General features: G+C 41.7%; 1 protein-coding gene across 7 annotated transcripts in view; it reads right to left on the bottom strand.

Annotated features, from left to right (window-relative positions):
• Nucleotides 1-15,956, bottom strand: part of FAM122C (family with sequence similarity 122C) — a 47,454-nt gene extending 31,498 nt beyond the window's left edge. For 3 of the 7 annotated variants that reach the window (XM_032260266.1, XM_032260273.1, XM_032260270.1), the window contains exons 1-3: nt 11,338-11,424; nt 10,940-11,110; nt 4,504-4,582 (exon numbers count right to left, since the gene is read on the bottom strand). In XM_032260266.1, the coding sequence (XP_032116157.1) occupies nt 4,504-4,582; nt 10,940-11,110; nt 11,338-11,363 (276 nt within the window). In that variant the 5' untranslated portion in view covers nt 11,364-11,424. Of the gene's footprint in view, nt 1-348; nt 1,673-4,503; nt 4,583-10,939; nt 11,116-11,337; nt 11,540-15,778 lie in introns of those variants that run through there. The other 4 variants (XM_032260272.1, XM_032260269.1, XM_032260267.1 and 1 more) reach the window with 4 other exon arrangements.
• Nucleotides 15,957-16,435: the final 479 nt, after the last annotated feature.

Below are 16,435 nucleotides of genomic sequence, written 5' to 3'. Positions count from 1 at the left end.
CCCTTCCGAGTAGCTGGGACTACAGGCACGTGCCACCATGCCCGCTAATTTTTTTTTTTTTTTTTTTGTATTTTTTAGTAGAGACGGGGTTTCACCGTGTTAGCCAGGCTGGTCTCGAACTCCTGACCTCATGATCAGCCCACCTCAGCCTCCCAAAGTGCAGGGATTACAGGCATAAGCCACTGCGCCCAGCTAATACTTATCATTTCTGCTTCCCTCCTCACACCCTCCCCGCTCAAGTAGACCCCAGTGTCTGTTGTTTCCTTGCGTACATAAGCTCTCATCATTTAGCTCCCACTTATAAGTGAGAACAACATGGTATGACAAATTTGTTTCATAAAATAATGAAAGATTTCCTAGAAGAGATTATTTTTAATGACTACCTAAGGGATGGGAAAGAACTAGTTTAGGTTCAGACAAAGGCTTAGGATTTCCAACTGAAAAACTTTGTCCAGGAAATCGTGAGAAGATTGACTGAAATTGATGATACCAGCAGGGAGACAGTGTGAAATGTCTGAGGTAGTAGGATTTGAACTTGAGCAACAGAATCATAAGCTACAAGAAGGACTTTTAATTGGACAAAATGTGGATCAAACATTGTATTGGCCAATTCTTTTAGTAATAATGTGAGAAATTAATTGTAGAAAACAAGACTTCTGGAAGAGAATTGTCCCCAAATTAAGTACTACAAGTGGCGTTTGCAAAGGAATTACCTTAGATAATTTTTCCACATGAAACAAAGTATTAAAATAGAAATAATGAGTTTCCTCAGATGTAATAAACCTCACTGGTATCTTTTGTGTAAATTTCCCACTGTGCCTTTCTCTCCCACTCCAGGAGAGTAAAAAGTCCTTGGAAGGAACTAAGATTATCAGCACCAAAGAACAATGTCATGGTGTGAAGCAGGCTGGGAGTAGAAGTAGGGGGAGGTTAGGGAGGGTTCTGGGTGAAGCTAATTCCCAACAATTATCTCCAGTGAAGGAATTAAGATAGGAGGAAAAATCAAACCTAGTTCCATTTAAGAAAGATCACCATAAACTAATATTGTAAAGACATTAAGATTTTTAAAAATTATTTTTCATTTTCCTAGGTTTGCTGTTTTTAAGCCATCTCGAACTACAGTAACTACAGACAAAATGCTCAGAAAATCCTAAACAAAGGGTTGTACACTATGTTCATAAATGTCTCTGCCTAGTTTCAGAAATGATTTAAGGTGGCCTATAATGCTACTTGACACCAACTGAACATGGGCTGGATGCACAGGGCACAAAGCAGGGCAGGAATGTACTACATGCCTGTGACTTTGTGGGCCATACAGTAGATTTGGGGTTTGTGGTTGCCAGTGTGAAAAGCAAAATCTAATGAGATAGATGTCAGTAGGCATAAAATTAGAACAGATGAATTGCTCAAGAAAAGCACAACCTTTTTTCTTAGGAAGATGAGACATTCCCCCTGCTTCCTTTGGAAGAGGAGGGAGTGGGGATGGAGAAGTGAGGCAGTGACACGCAGATTGAGCAAAAGTGCCAGAATTCCTGGTGGGAGAGAAAGAAACAGGCATGCCAACTTCAGAGTTGTTAGGAGATAAAGCAAAAGGGTGATTTGAGAGAAGGCAGTCTCAATGTCAGAAGAGGTGTTCGGGCTTCTGTTCAACAGAAGTGGGTGGAGTGATTTCCTGAGAGAAGTGAAGAAAATATTTGCACTTAATTAAACAAAATAATTGTGAGAGAACAGTTTTTTTTTTAACAATGCTTAGAAAATATGCATCTTTATTTATTTTTGTGTTGAATGAAACCTATGGTTCTTCAATGCCTTCTGTCACAGTGATTTGTTTCTAAAACATTGCTTTACCTACATATGTAGAGACACACACACGCACACACACAAACACACACACATTTTTTTCTCATTTGGAGTCTCTCTCTGTTGCCCAGGCTAGAGTGCCGTGGTACGACTACAACCTCCACCTACCAGGTTCAAGCGATTCTCCTGCCTCACCCTCCCGAGTAGCTGGGATTACAGGTGCCTGCCACCATGCCTGGTTAATTCTTGTATTTTTAGAGATGGGGTTTTGCCATGTTGGGCAGGCTGGCCTCGAACTCCTGACCTCAGGTAATCTGCCCACCTCAGCCTCCAAAAGTGCTGGGATTACAGGTGTAAGCTACCACACCTGGCTGTACAGTGCCATTTATAGGTCCTCGCCTCTCAGTCATTCTTCAGCCCAATCAAATCTGGCTTCATCTCACCGCACTCCTCCTTCAACTGAAAGTGTTTTCAAATATAAAAATTTGGCCAGGCTTGGTGGCTCACATGTGTAATCCCAGCACTTTAGGGGGCCGAGGTGGGTGGATCACGAGGTCAGGAGTTTGAGACCACCCTGACCAATATGGTGAAACCCCATCTCTACTAAAAATACAAAAATTAGCCGGGCGTGGTGGTGGGCGCCTGTAGTCCAAGCTGCTCGGGAGGCTGAGGCAGGAGAATCACTGGGGCCGGGGAGGCGGAGGTTGCAGTGACCCGATATGGTGACACTGCACTCCAGTCTGGCAACAAAGCCAGACTCCATCTCAAAAAAAAAAAAGACTGGATAGGTATGAAAGGCTTTGAGAGGTAAGCAGGTGATCAACAAATATTGTTGAATGAATGAATAAATGACTAAGTGGAAAGAAGAAAGATTCATTTAATGAACAGTTCTAATTTCTCCCACTATAACATTAATGCATTTGTGGGAATAATATTGAGTATCAAAATCTATGAAAAGGAAAATGTTTAGTTTCATGATTAGTGAACAATATTTTTAAATTGGTATCAAGCTATAATATTTCACTAAAATGTATTCGATAGATTTTATCACATTAAAAAATCATAAATCTATAATACATAACACATAACATATAAATTACCAAACTGATTCAAGAAGAAATAGAAAATCTCAACTGACCTATAACAAGAGATAGAATTGGTAATAAAAAACCTCCCAACAAAGAAATGTCAGATGGTTTCAATGCTGAACTCCACCAAACATTTAAAGAATCAACACTAGGCCGTGTGCAGTGGCTCATGCCTGTCATTCCTGCACTGTGAATGCTGAGGCAGGCGGATCACCTAAGTTCAGGAGTTTGAGACCAACCTGGCCAACGTGATGAAACCCCGTCTCTACTAAAAAACACACAAACAAAAAACAAACAAACAAAACTAGCTGGGCAGGGTGGTGGGTGCTTGTAATCCCAGCTACTTGGGAGGCTGAGGTGAGAGAATTGCTTGGACTTGGGAGGCAGAGGTTGCAGTGAGCCAAGATTGTGCCACTGCACTCTAGCCTGGGCAACAGAGTGAAACTCTGTCAAAAAAAAAAAGGAAAGGAAAAGGAAAAATACTCAGCAAGTAAAAGGAAACTTCCTTAACATGATAAAGGGCAGTTACTAAAAACTCACAGCTAATATCATATTCAATGGTGAAGGACTGAAATCTTCCCCCCTTGGATGAGGAACAAGACAAGGATATGCACTTTAGAAACCAGAGAGAGGTGGTAGGTGAACAACATTGTGAATGCACCAAACGTCATTGAATTGTATACTTTAAAATAGTTAATTGAATGTTATGTGTATTTCATCTCAATAAAAAAAAAATCAGCCAGGTGCAGTGGCTCACGCTTGTAATCCCAGCACTTTGGGAGGCTGAGGTGGGTCGATCACCTGAGGTCAGGAGTTCAAGAACAGCCGGGCCAAGATGGTGAAACCTCGTCTCTACTAAAAAAATACAAAAAATTAGCCAGGTGTGGTGGTGGGCACCTATAATTCTAGCAACTCAGGAGGCTGAGGCAGGAGAACTGCTTGAACCTGGGAGGCAGAGGTTGCAGTGAGCCGAGATCATGCCACTGCACTCCAGCCTGGGCAACAGAGAGACTCCATCTCAAAAAAAAAAAAAATCATATAATGAATCATGTATTCACTTTGGCTTACTGATCTACAAGTATATTCCCTATGTTTACAGGATAATTAGTAGAAAAGAGTTATAATTTAGAGATTACATTGTAACACCATGAAAAGCAAATTTTATTTACAATTCAAGATAAATGTGAGATAAAAGTCTAACTAAAAGCCTGAAAACTACTTTTAGGAGAGTCTGCAAATTTTCCTCTCAAAGTTAGAATTTTCTTTAAAAAAATTGGAAACCAGATGGTCTTATACATAAAATCTCAATGTTAAATCCATATGGGATTTAAAAATTAATTCTGTTGCAGCTGCAGCAATCATAACCGTAGTCAGTGTGTTTATTTTTCCTTCAGTAATGTTTAGAGCAGTGTTTCTCAAAGTGGGAACTTGTTAGAAACGCAGATTCTCAAGCTCCACCCCCAATCTACTTAATCAGAAACCCTGGGGGTGAGACTCCCGCTGGCCATCTGTGTTTTAATAAGCCCTCCCTGTGAATGCTCATGTTTGAAGACCATTAGTTAAGACCAATAGGCACCAGTCTTGGACAGGGAGGCCACTATAAGCATTTTCTTACCGGAGAATGTTGATTCCCAAACGTTTTTCTGTTTGTCCTAACTCTTAATGTGTCAGCTTGCAACACCTGTGAATTAAAACTAAAAAGAAAAAATTTGTTATATAAAATCCATTACAAAATTATTTTAAAGCAGATTTCAAATACTTAAACAGTAAGGGTAAAGGCAAGCTGTGCAAAGGTAGAAATTCACACACACACACACACACACACACACACACACACACACACACACACGGCCTTAGTTGGCTGAGCCTAAACAGGTCTCCATATAAGGTAAGGAATTCTCTAGCACACTACTTTACTTCTAATCATGCTACAGAGAATAAGTATAATTTATTGTGACCTTGGAAATACATCATTTTCAGTGTAAACCTGTAAATGATTTAAATTTATGTTCAGAGCAACAATGTGCAAATACCAATTCCCTCTCAACTCCCAAAGTGTCACAGGAATAAGAGGAATAAGCAATAGCAGGGGTTGATGGAACTGAGATTTTTCACAGATGTGTTTTGTTTGGCCTACACAGTGTTAAAAATGTTTTTGAATTTGTTTTGTACACTGTGAGATTTCACATTAAGAAAAAACCCAGATTCCAACTTTCTGGCTTCTATTGAAAAGTTGCAAGATTTTGCAACACTGGGCCACATTCCCATGATAACAATGGACTGAAGTTGTGCAGCTGCAGCCCACTGAAGATGGATCTGTGTCCTCAGGTTTGATGGTTGCCCACCCAAGTGAATCCTATTTGACCTTGTAATCCCGAAGAAATCATCACGTCATTTTTTTTTGTTTTTCAGAGACGTGGTCCTGCTATATATTCCCCAGGCTGCCCTCAAACTCCTAGGCTCAACAATGCTCCTGCCTCAGCCTCTCAAGTAGCCATGACCACAGATCCCAGCTGTGCCTGGCATCTTTTCCTTTTCATTATAACTTTTTATTTTGAAACGATTTGAGACTCACAAGAAGTTGCAAAAAGAATACAGATGGTTCGCATGCACCCTGCATCCAGGTACCTCCTATATGAGAAATCATCTGTAACCCTTTTTTGTTTTAGCTGCCTATAGCCAATCAACTGCCAGTATTTTAGATTTTACCTCTATACTCGCTCCCTCTGATATCCACCTGATTCTTTTCAGGCTCCTTGCCAAAAACCAATTCAAGGCCTTTTTCCTTTTCTGCAGACTGACTGCCGTAGTCTAATTGGGCTCCTTGCCTCTCTTCTTTCCCTTCTCCGGGCTATCTAACAGACTACCGGGGGCACCTTCTTAAAGAACAGTTTGCTCACAACTTTCAGTGACTCTCTTCAGTGCCTGTCAGATTCAGTTATGTTCTTTACTATGACATTCAAAGCCCTCCACAGTTTGGCTCCAGACTCTTCAATTTCATGGACAAGTACAATTTCAAAACAAAATCTAGGCAGAAACATACATTGCCACTTATTTCTTTTGCCAAGTCATTTCTTTTAAAAAAAAATTCCACCATTGGCCGGGTGCAGTGGCTCACGCCTGTAATCCCAACACTTTGGGAAGCCGAGGCAGGTGGATCACAAGGTCAAGAGATCGAGACCATCCTGGCCAACATGGTGAAGCCCCGTCTCTACTAAAAATACAAAAATTAGCTGGGCGTGGTGGTGTGCGCCTGTAATCCCAGCAACTCAGGAGGCTGAGGCAGGAGAATTGCCTGAACCCGGGAGGCGGAGGCTGCTGTGAGCAAAGATGGTGCCACTGGACTCCAGCTGGGTAACAGAGTGAGACTGTCTTAAAAAAAAAGAAAAAAGAAAAAAAAATCCCACCATTGACCAACACCATCATTTCATTCGTAAAAGGACATTTTGGTATTTAAAAAATAAGAGAATAACAGTCTCAGAGTACAGTACAGCCCTGCCCAGGAAGGACAATTAACAACTACATAATGACATCTTTAATTATGCTGTACTTAACTTCTCCAAAAGCATGGATTGGTAAAAACTTCATCTGAGATCAGCACTAATCAGCAGATGAACATTTGGGAGTCAGGGGTTCAGGCAAAGTGGAACATTCAGTTCTCTGAATACATCTATGCTTTTCTGCCTTCAAGTCTGTTGTATATGTAATACTTAAAATGCTATCCCAACCCCAGCCCCCTCTCTTCCAGGGTGTATCCTATCAATCCATGAAGGCCCATCTCAAATGCCACCTTCTCCTTCTCCCTCCCTTCTTTGAATTCCCCTAGCACTTTCTTTAGCTCCCTAAGCACTTATCTGACTCTACCATACATTTAAGTCCTTTGAGTATTTATATTCCCTATTAAAGCTTATTGAGCCCTGAGATACATCTTTGCAACATGATAATTTGCATACAACAGATCGTCATTCAATATTTTGTGAATGAGAAGGTATATGGATGTATCTAATTTTACTTCTATTCCCAGTCATTTTCTTTGTGAGAATAGGAATATGTTCTGGCAGTCACTTATAAGAAAACTGGAGGGACAGTAATGGGCTATTTCTTTCCACTCTCTTTCGTGAATGTGTGTAAGGGGCCTAATTCTTAGGGCTGGCAATGATATATTCTCTCCTAAATTTGCCAATTTTAGTAAGACTATAACTGAAAGAAAGAACTCAGGCAGCATATACTTCAACTGGTATGCATCATTCAACATGAATTTATAAAACCCTAGGTGATATCTGAACTGAGCTAAGTGCTACTTCTAACTTGGAAAAAGCAGAGGTAGTATATAACTGGATGGATGTTCAACGTTCCACATCAAACGATCAATAAACAGCTCTGTCTAAACTATAATAGATTTACGTCATAATATTCCCAAAGCAATAATTTTTCATGGCTGCTATTCTTCCACGTTCCTAGGAGTTCAATAAACCAGAGGGTGGGCAAACTTTTTCTGCAAAGGGCCATATTAGGCTTTGTGGGCCATATAGTATCTGTTGCAACTCCTCAGTTCTGCCACTGCAGTGGGAAAGTAGCCATGGATAATAAGTAAATAAATGGGCATGGTTCCATTCTAATAAAATTTTATTTGCAAAGTCAGGTGATGGGATGGATTTGGCTTTGGGGCAGTGATTTGCCTTTCAAATAGAGTTGAGGGCCAGGTGCGGTGGCTCATGCCTACACTCCCAGCACTTTGGGAGGCCAAGGCAGGCAGATCACCAGGTCAGGAGTTCGAGACCAGCCTGGCCAACATGGTGAAAACCTGTCTCTAATAAAAATACAAAAATTAGCTGGGCGTGGTAGTGCACACCTGCAGTTCCAGCTACTCGGGAGGCTGAGGCAGGAGAACTGCTTGAACCCGGGAGGCAGAGGTTGCAGTGAGTCAAGATTGTGCCACTGCACTCCTGCCTGGGCAACAGAACAAGACTCCATCTCAGAAAAAAAAAAAAAAAAAGAATTGAGGAAGTCACAGTTTAAATGCAGGGTCAAGGTAGAGGTTTTTAAGGTAGGGAGACACTGGCAGGAATACAAGAACCTAATCTCTGAGTCTTTGAATAATGGCCAGAGAAAGAGAAGGAAAAAAAACCTCCTAGCTTTAAATATAGTTAGACACCAGTAATAAAGTCAGTCACCTACAGAGATAAAAAGTATAAAGAAACAAGAGGTTCAAAACTTTTGACACTGGAATTTTTATTAGTACAAGATATACACAAAACAGTGCAGAAACTTCTTCGAAACAGTAACACTGTATTGAAAAGAGTTGACATGAAAGAAACAAATGTAAGGAATTTAATTCTGCAAACACCGGTGCGAGAGGGTCCTTATATAGAAGAAACATCAAGCAAAGTTCGAAAACTACTTGAAAGAGGTGCAATAATGTTTAGCAAGCTAAATTTTTCTACAACAGCACAAAACGTGCCCTCAGATTATTTGGGTAAGTTCGGTGACCTCAGGCATGTCACATCATTCCTGTTACTTCTTTCTGATGGACTAGAGTCCCTGGACTCCGTCCACTTTGTGGTTTCTATATCTTTAACTCCTACTAAAGAAATATGCTAGTGACTCTCACCTTTCTGAAAATAAAGTTTTACTACCAGGTATAGATTAGAAAGAGGTAGTACACAAGTGTTAGAGGGCCAAGGAAGGGAAAAAAAAGAGAAAAGTGAGCAGTATACATACGCAAATGAGAACTGAGGCAAAAATGAATTCAACTAAGGCTCGGTGTAATCCTAAATTTTTCTTGCTTCAGAATAACTTTTCTGACCACACCCTACATTTTCTACAACAGCACAAAAAATGCCCTTAGATCATTTGGGAAAGTTCCCTGACCTCAGGTATGTCACACATCATTCCTATGCTACTTCTTTCTGAATGGACTAGAGTCCCTGGGCTCTGTCCACTTTGTGGCTTCTATATCTTTAAACTCCTAGTAAAGAAATATGCTAGTGACCCTCATCATTCTGTACAAATTTTACTTCATGCATCAGGATTTTAAGCTATGGAATCCAACATTGTAGCTATGCTCTAATATGATAAAAGAAAAATAAAAACCAAACACAAAAAACAAATCACTTGCAGAACAAAACAAGGTATGAAGGGATAACTGAGATCTGTTTCCAGGACTCTGAGGATTAGGGCAGGGGCCCAGCCCACGCCTTCTCTGGCGTATTTAATACATTAAATAGGATCTAAAGGTTCTTTCAAGTCAACATCCTCCATCATCTATTTGCAACCTATTTCTTCTTTTTACATTGACTTCAATAAAGCCAGCATTCTCCCTACTGCTCTCTTCTCCTAGTAGCATGGGTCCCTTAATTCCTTTATTGCCACAACAGGATTAGAGCAAAATCCTGAGTGTATAAAATGTTCTTGTTCTCAGCACAACATGCAGAGTCCCCATTATATGTTTTTCTGGCAGCCTATTTTAAAAAGGTAATGTATTTTCTTGCAGTCAATCTTCGTTTACTTTTCACTTTGTGAACAATATATTTTCTCCTACTTCAAATGACCCCAAAGCAGCATTTATTTAGAGTTAATCAGCTTAGATATTGATTAGCAGTGGACAGAACAGTCGTTTAGGAGTAAGGAAACCAAGGTTCCTAGTACTGGCTCTGCCGCTAAACATGTCATTTTGGAGATTTATGGGCCTCAGTATGCTCATACGTTAAACGAGGAGGGTAAAGCTGGTCTCTGAATCCCTTCCTGATAGTCTATGATATTGTGAATTACAACTATCAATTAGTATGATGCCACAAAAGGTGAGGGGCAAAGTTAGTAACGTATGTAGTGAATGCATTATTCAGATATTTTTACAATATCTAGAAAATCTTATATACTGAAATGTGAGATCCAAAATCTCATTTTAAAACTCTAGTTTAAGAAATAAGATTTAGTAATGCTAGACCTTCAGAAATACAGTTAATCATCACTTAGCACAGTGTTTTAAAATCCTTTTTCCATTATTGACCCTCTAAAAAGTCTCTTTAGACATTTTCCCCAATTGCTCCCCATGAAATTTTAATAACACATATGTACTATGTATGTGTATGTACTGTATGTATATCTGTATACATAAAAAGAGCAAAAATTTTTCACACACCCCTAAGGACTATTTTCTCCACCCTTGGGGAGTTACCACCCAGCATGAATGTGTAATTTAGGAGATCAAGCTTCTGTGGTATCAAAACTTTTTGCTCCAGTAAAAAATATGTGTAGGCAGGGCCCGGTGGTTCATATCTGTAATCCCAGCACTTTGGGAGGCCGAGGCAGGCAGATCACCTGAGGCCAGGAGTTCCAGACCAGCCCGGCCAACATGACAAAACCCCGTCTCTACTAAAAATACAAAAAATTAGCCAGGTGTGGTGGCGGGCTCGTGTAATTCCAGCTACTAGGGAGGTTGAGGCACGAGAATCGCTTGAACCCGGGAGGTGGAGATTACAGTAAGCTGAGATCGTGCCAGTGCACTCCAGACTAGGCGACGGAGCAAGACTCTGTCTAAAAAATGTGTGTGTGTGTGTGTGTGTGTGTGTGTGTATAAAAGTCCAAAGCTTATTTGCTTGACAATCATTTTCATTCAAGAGGCTGTAGGTGAAGGTCAGAGGTGACAATGCAGCTGAAATGACAAATATTAGAGTCATGGCAGAAGATCTGGAGGTGAGTGGGGGAGGATGCTAAATTTCTTCAAAGGAGTGGGTAAGAAATGGGCTGAAGTTAGAAAAAAGTCCTGCTCCACACCAATTGGCTGCTGCTTTCAGTTCCGGGTAGACTGTCAGGAGAGGACATTCAGGTTTAGATGTTTGTCAACCTCAGGGTAGATGCGCACTCTCAGTCAGGTCAGCCCATCCCACTACCCCCACCGAAGGTTGAGGGTGGGATTTCTGGACACCAGGAACAAGGGAGATATCTGCAGAACCTCAACAAATAAAGGGACGGGAATTCTATAGGAAATCACTTTCCTGAGCACCTCCTCCCCACCCGCTTGCCTCCTCCAGTATCTCAACCCGGCTCACCCAAGTCCATTGATCAAAGGGGCACTGCTGACTCTTCTCAAAATGTTGCTGTCTGAGGTGGTGGAAGTCGGCGGCAGCTCGAAATCTAGTTCCATTTTCTCCTGCGCCATGTCTGGATCGAAGAATAAGTTCTCAAGGTTTTCCGGCTCCAGTTCACACAAGGAAAGCCGACTAAGTGGCAGATGATGTAAGAAGAGATGCAAAGGGGAAAAAGAGAAGAGGGGAGAAAGCTCTTAGATGAGTAGGGGTGCCCACCTTTGCAGCCCTAGCATGCCTAACATCAGTGAACACAAAGTTAGGCAGGACTGGCTCCGAACCGCCTATCTCCCATGGTAGGGGTCTCTAACAATGAGAAGGTCCCCCACCTCCAACTCTATAAGGTAACTGGGGAATTTAACCTGTCACCGCCGCATATCCTCTTCATCTCTCTCAGCCCTGGCAATTCATGGTAAGCCTTTCGGGACAAAACAAAAACTACAACCTGCCGCCTTTGACAATCAGCTGGGTCCCGCCCCTCGGAGCCGGCGCTACTCTTCCAGCGAGACCACAAGGATTGTGACGCACAATGACGTCACTTTACGCGCCTTTGTCAGCTTTCCCAGTGGCGCAAGCGCAAAGAAGTCGCTTTCTTCCCCATATCCCGCCCGCTTTCCTTTTTCCCCAAAGCCCACCCGCCGTGGTTGTGCCACTTTTCTTTTGCTAACCCTGGCACGGTTTCCATAAGCATTATTTAGAAATGAAAGCGTTGGGAGGAGTGAGTTCCTTTTTGCTCTATGCCTGGTACTCAGTTTTCTCATCATCCCTTTATGAGTGAGGCCAACAAGCTTCTAACCTCCTATGATGCATTTTTCCATCCTGTAACAGCAGACATACTACACCTTAGTAATTTTACAAAAGCAAAAGTCTGAAAAGGAAAAGAAAAGATACTACTACCTAGGTGCTTAGAGGCCACTTGGTCCCAAAGAGGCTTGCTAAGGCGGTAACCTAATTGAGCTCATTTGGCAAACTAATTACTGTTTTCAGTGTGGTTTCTTTTTTTTTTTTAACCATAATTGTACAGTGTGGGTTTTTTTGTTTGTTTTTTGGGAGGGTGTTTTTTGAGACGGAGTTTCGCTCTTGTTGCTCAGGCTGGAGTGCAGTGGCCGTAGTCTCGGCTCCCGTGATTCTCTTGCCTCAGCCTCCCGAGTAGCTAGGATCACAGGTACCCACCACCACATCTGGCTAATTTTTGTATTTTTAGTAGAGACAGGGTTTCACCATGTTGGCCAGGCTGGTCTCAAACTCCTAACTTCAGGTGATCTGCCCACCTCCGCCTCCCAAAGTGCTGGGATTACAGGCATGAGCCACCGCGACCAGCCACCGTGTGTATTTTTACATTATATTTAATCTGGCTCCTCACAAATCATTCATGCAAAAAACAAAGACCTCAGCTAATTTACAAGATTTGAGTTAAAGCAGTAAGACTTTTCTTAAAACAAATATCGGCCAGACACGGTGGCTCACGCCTGTAATCCCAGCACTTTGAGAGGCCGATGCGGGCAGATCACGAGGTCAGGTGATCCAGACCATCCTAACCATAATGAAACCCCACCTCTACTAAAATACAAAAATTAGCCGGGCCTGGTGGCGCGTGCCTGTAGTCCCAGCACTCAGGAGGCTGAGGCAGGGAAATGCTTGAACTTGGTAGGTGGAGGCTGCAGTGTGCCGAGATCGCGCCACTGCACTCCAGCCTGGGGACAGAGCAAGCAAGATTGCGTCTCAAAAAAAAAAAAAAAAAATCTCAGAATTTAGTATCTATGTAAATCACTGTTTCCATTTCAGCTAATATTAGAGGCTATATACATTCTAACAATATTGCCATGGCTCATCATTTTAAGAACTGCTCTTTTAGAAATTTTCACCACCAGTTAATAAGCCACATTGAGTACTGAAGTCTTAATTCCATGCTAATAATTTTGCAAAACCACACATTTTAGTAACCATATAGAGAACTGGCAGACAAGGCAAATAAATCTAGTGAAATGGGAGTTATTAATTAAAATAGTCATAACACGGCCAGGCACAGTGGCTCACGCCTGTAATCCCAGCACTTTGGGAGGCCGAGGCGGGCAGATCACCTGAGGTCTGGAGTTCGAGACTGGCCTGATCAACACGGAGAAAACCCGTCTCTACTAAAAATGCAAAAAATTTGCTGGGTATGGTGGCACATGCCTGTAATCTCAGCTACTCAGGAGGCTGAGGCAGGAGAATCGCTTGAACCCGGGAGGCGGAGGTTGCGGTGAGCCGAGATCACAGCATTGCACTCCAGCCTGGGCAACAAGAGTGAAACTCAGTCTCAAAAAAAAAAAAAAAAAGAAAAAAAAAAGTCATAACACTGGTATAGCACTATACAGTTTACAAAATTTTTCTTCTTCTCTTTTTTAATTTTTATTTTTTGAGACGGAGTTTCACACTTGCTGCCCAGGCTGGGGTGCAATGGCATGATCTTTCAGCAATCTTGGCTCACTGCAACCTCACCCTCCCAAGTTCAAGCAATTCTCCTGCCTCAGCCTCCCAAGTAGCTGGGATTACAGGCATGCGCCACCACGCCCAGCTAATTTTGTATTTTTAGTAGAGACGGGGTTTCTCCATGTTGGTCAGGCAGGTCTCGAACTTCTGATCTCAAGTGATCTGCCTGCCTTGGCCTCCCAAAGTGCTGGGATTACAGGCGTGAGCCACCGCACCCAGCCTACAAAAGGTTTTCACATACTTATCTCCAATGGTTCAATCATCAACCCTGCTCAGCTAGCCAGTGGTGAACTTAAAATAATGGGACAGTCTTGAGATAGTTCGTGACAAGTCATGACATGTAAGATCATAATTATTTATTCTTTGTTCATTGTGGGAATAGAATAAGACAAACTTGATTACATTAGACAGAATTAGATTACTTAAACCCCAGACATCAGGATGATTTGGAGTCTCCGTTCCTAAGACAGATGACTAATAGCTACCATTTATTGGTCACTTACTATGTGCGAGGTACTGTCCTAATCACTTTAAATATATTATTGCATTTAAAGTTTACAATAATTCTGTGAGGTAGGCACCATCGCAATGCCCTCTTTTCAAAGGAGGAAACCAAAGCCCAGAGGGTTTATTCACGTTACAACTACTAAGTGGTAAAACCAAGATTCCTCTGCCCTTCTGTTTAAGTAAAAAAATGAGATGCCTTAGAATATCTCCCTGGACACAATTTCTGTACTCATAAGCATTTGGTAAATACTTATTAAATTATTTTATGAATAAATGCAGGTTTAGATACCCTATCTTTCATTGTTCTCTTGTAGAGCAGGTAAATCATTTCTATTTTACAGTTGGATAAAATTCCAAAGAGATTAATAGCACATAATTAGATACCAGCAGAATTCAGGCTAGTATCAAGATCTCCTAAATGCCACTGTTAAAATTCCTAGGGTACTTGGAAAGTTTATAAAAGATGATGGTTAAAGCTGAGTAAGTTCAGGGTGAATGCAGAAGGCAGTGATTAAAGACAGAACAGAGTCAAAAACAAATTGTCTGAATAACAGAAAAATATGGAGCACACCAGCAAACAAGTGAATCTTACCTCCACTCTTCATTTTACTTTTCACCATTTGCTGGTATTTTTGGCAGGTAATAAGTTTTCATACATATATTTTGAATAAATGGACAAAATCTCATCCTGCCTAAGCATTACAAATATCTAATTTTTAAATAAGTACAATAACACTAAGAAAATAGGTATACTGGGCCAGGCGCTGTGGCTCACATCTGTAATCCCAGCACTTTGGGAGGCCAAGACGGGTAGATCACAAGGTCAGGTGTTCGAGACCAGCCCAGCCAACATGGTGAAACCCCATCTCTACTAAAAAAATACAAGCAAATTAGCTGGGCATGGTAGTGTGAGCCTGTAAACCCAGCTACTCAGGAGGCTGAGGCAGGAGAATCGCTTGAACCCGGGAGGTGGAGGTTGCAGTGAGCTGAGATTGCACCATTGTACTCCAGCCTGGGCAACAGAACGAGACAACTTGGTCTCAAAAAAAGAAAATAGGTAGACTGGGCATGGTGGCTCACGCCTGTAATCCAAGCACTTTGGAGGCCAAAGCGGGCGGATCACCTGAGGTCAGGAGTTCAAGATCAGCCTGACCGACGTGGTGAAACCCCGTCTTAAAAAATAAAAAAAAGCCGGGTGCGGTGGCTCAAGCCTGTAATCCCAGCACTTTGGGAGGCCAAGGCGGGTGGATCACGAGGTCAAGAGATCGAGACCATCCTGGTCAACATGGTGAAACCCCGTCTCTACTAAAAATACAAAACATTAGCTGGGCATGGTGGTGCGTGCCTGTAATCCCAGCTACTCAGGAGGCTGAGGCAGGAGAATTGCCTGAAGCCAGGAGGCGGAGGTTGCGGTGAGCTGAGATCGCGCCATTGCACTCCAGCCTGGATAACAAGAGTGAAACTCCGTCTCAAAATAAAAAATAAAAAAAAATAGGTATAATAAAATGACAAGGAAGGAGTGACCAAGGGACTATGTTTCTAAGAAAAGGATTTAGTAGTATAACTAAATATATGAGATAGTAATAAGTTTTCAGCTATTATCAAAGAGAAGGAGCTCCCTTTAACTAAAGAACAGCTACATGTCAGGAACCCCAAACCTGTAAAGATATAAATAGGACTCATAGTACGTACACAAATTGGAATAATAAAAAGGAATAAGTAATACAAAAACACCAAGAATTCTATATGCTACAATGGCAAACACAACATTAAAGAAATTGCTTTTACTTCTCCCCATTTCTACCCACACAGTATTATACCAACCTAGCTTTGTTTCTTGATCAGTTCTTTCGGTTCAAGGGAAATACGCCATGATCCTGGGATACTGGTTTTCTTCGATCTAGACTTGACACTTACGCCACTCTTCTCTTTGCATATCCCAGTCTGCTGCCGTCTGTCCCAGGCCTTCACCTATAAAAGGTAACCAACAAACATGTGATAATCAGCTCTTTATTTTCCCAGTTGTCATGGCAACCTGGAAGCTACTACAGTGTAACCTTTAGTTAACCCAAGAGTAAGTCAAATACAAGTCGAACCCAAATCTACAAACCACAAACACCCCAAACCTTCCCAAGGGATTTACATGAAAGGTAAAAGAAACTAGCAGGCAAGAAAGATGTAAATAAAACCTGAAAATGATGGCCCAAGTAGCACTCTTCTCCTCGCCTATCCTTGAATTTCTCCTAAATTGTTAAGCTCCTCAAAGTTAGGGGTTCGAGGAAATTGTTTGACTTCTCAGAGTTAGGGTCAGTGCAAGCTGCAGCCAACAAGTGATTGTTTAGTAGCTATTGTGAACAAAAGAATGTGTTATAATTTCTTTTGAGCATGGAGTAGGAGGTGGAGCTGGCCTTAAGGGTTGCTGAGACCTTGAGATAAAAACAGATGCATAAGTTGCTCAAAAACAGAAGTTGTTATTTCTAA

This window comes from Sapajus apella, unplaced genomic scaffold, assembly GCF_009761245.1.
Source record: "Sapajus apella isolate SASKATOON/1434 unplaced genomic scaffold, GSC_monkey_1.0 scaffold115, whole genome shotgun sequence".
In the NCBI taxonomy this organism is placed as follows: domain Eukaryota; kingdom Metazoa; phylum Chordata; class Mammalia; order Primates; family Cebidae; genus Sapajus; species Sapajus apella.
This window is presented reverse-complemented; position numbering and strand designations above follow the sequence as displayed.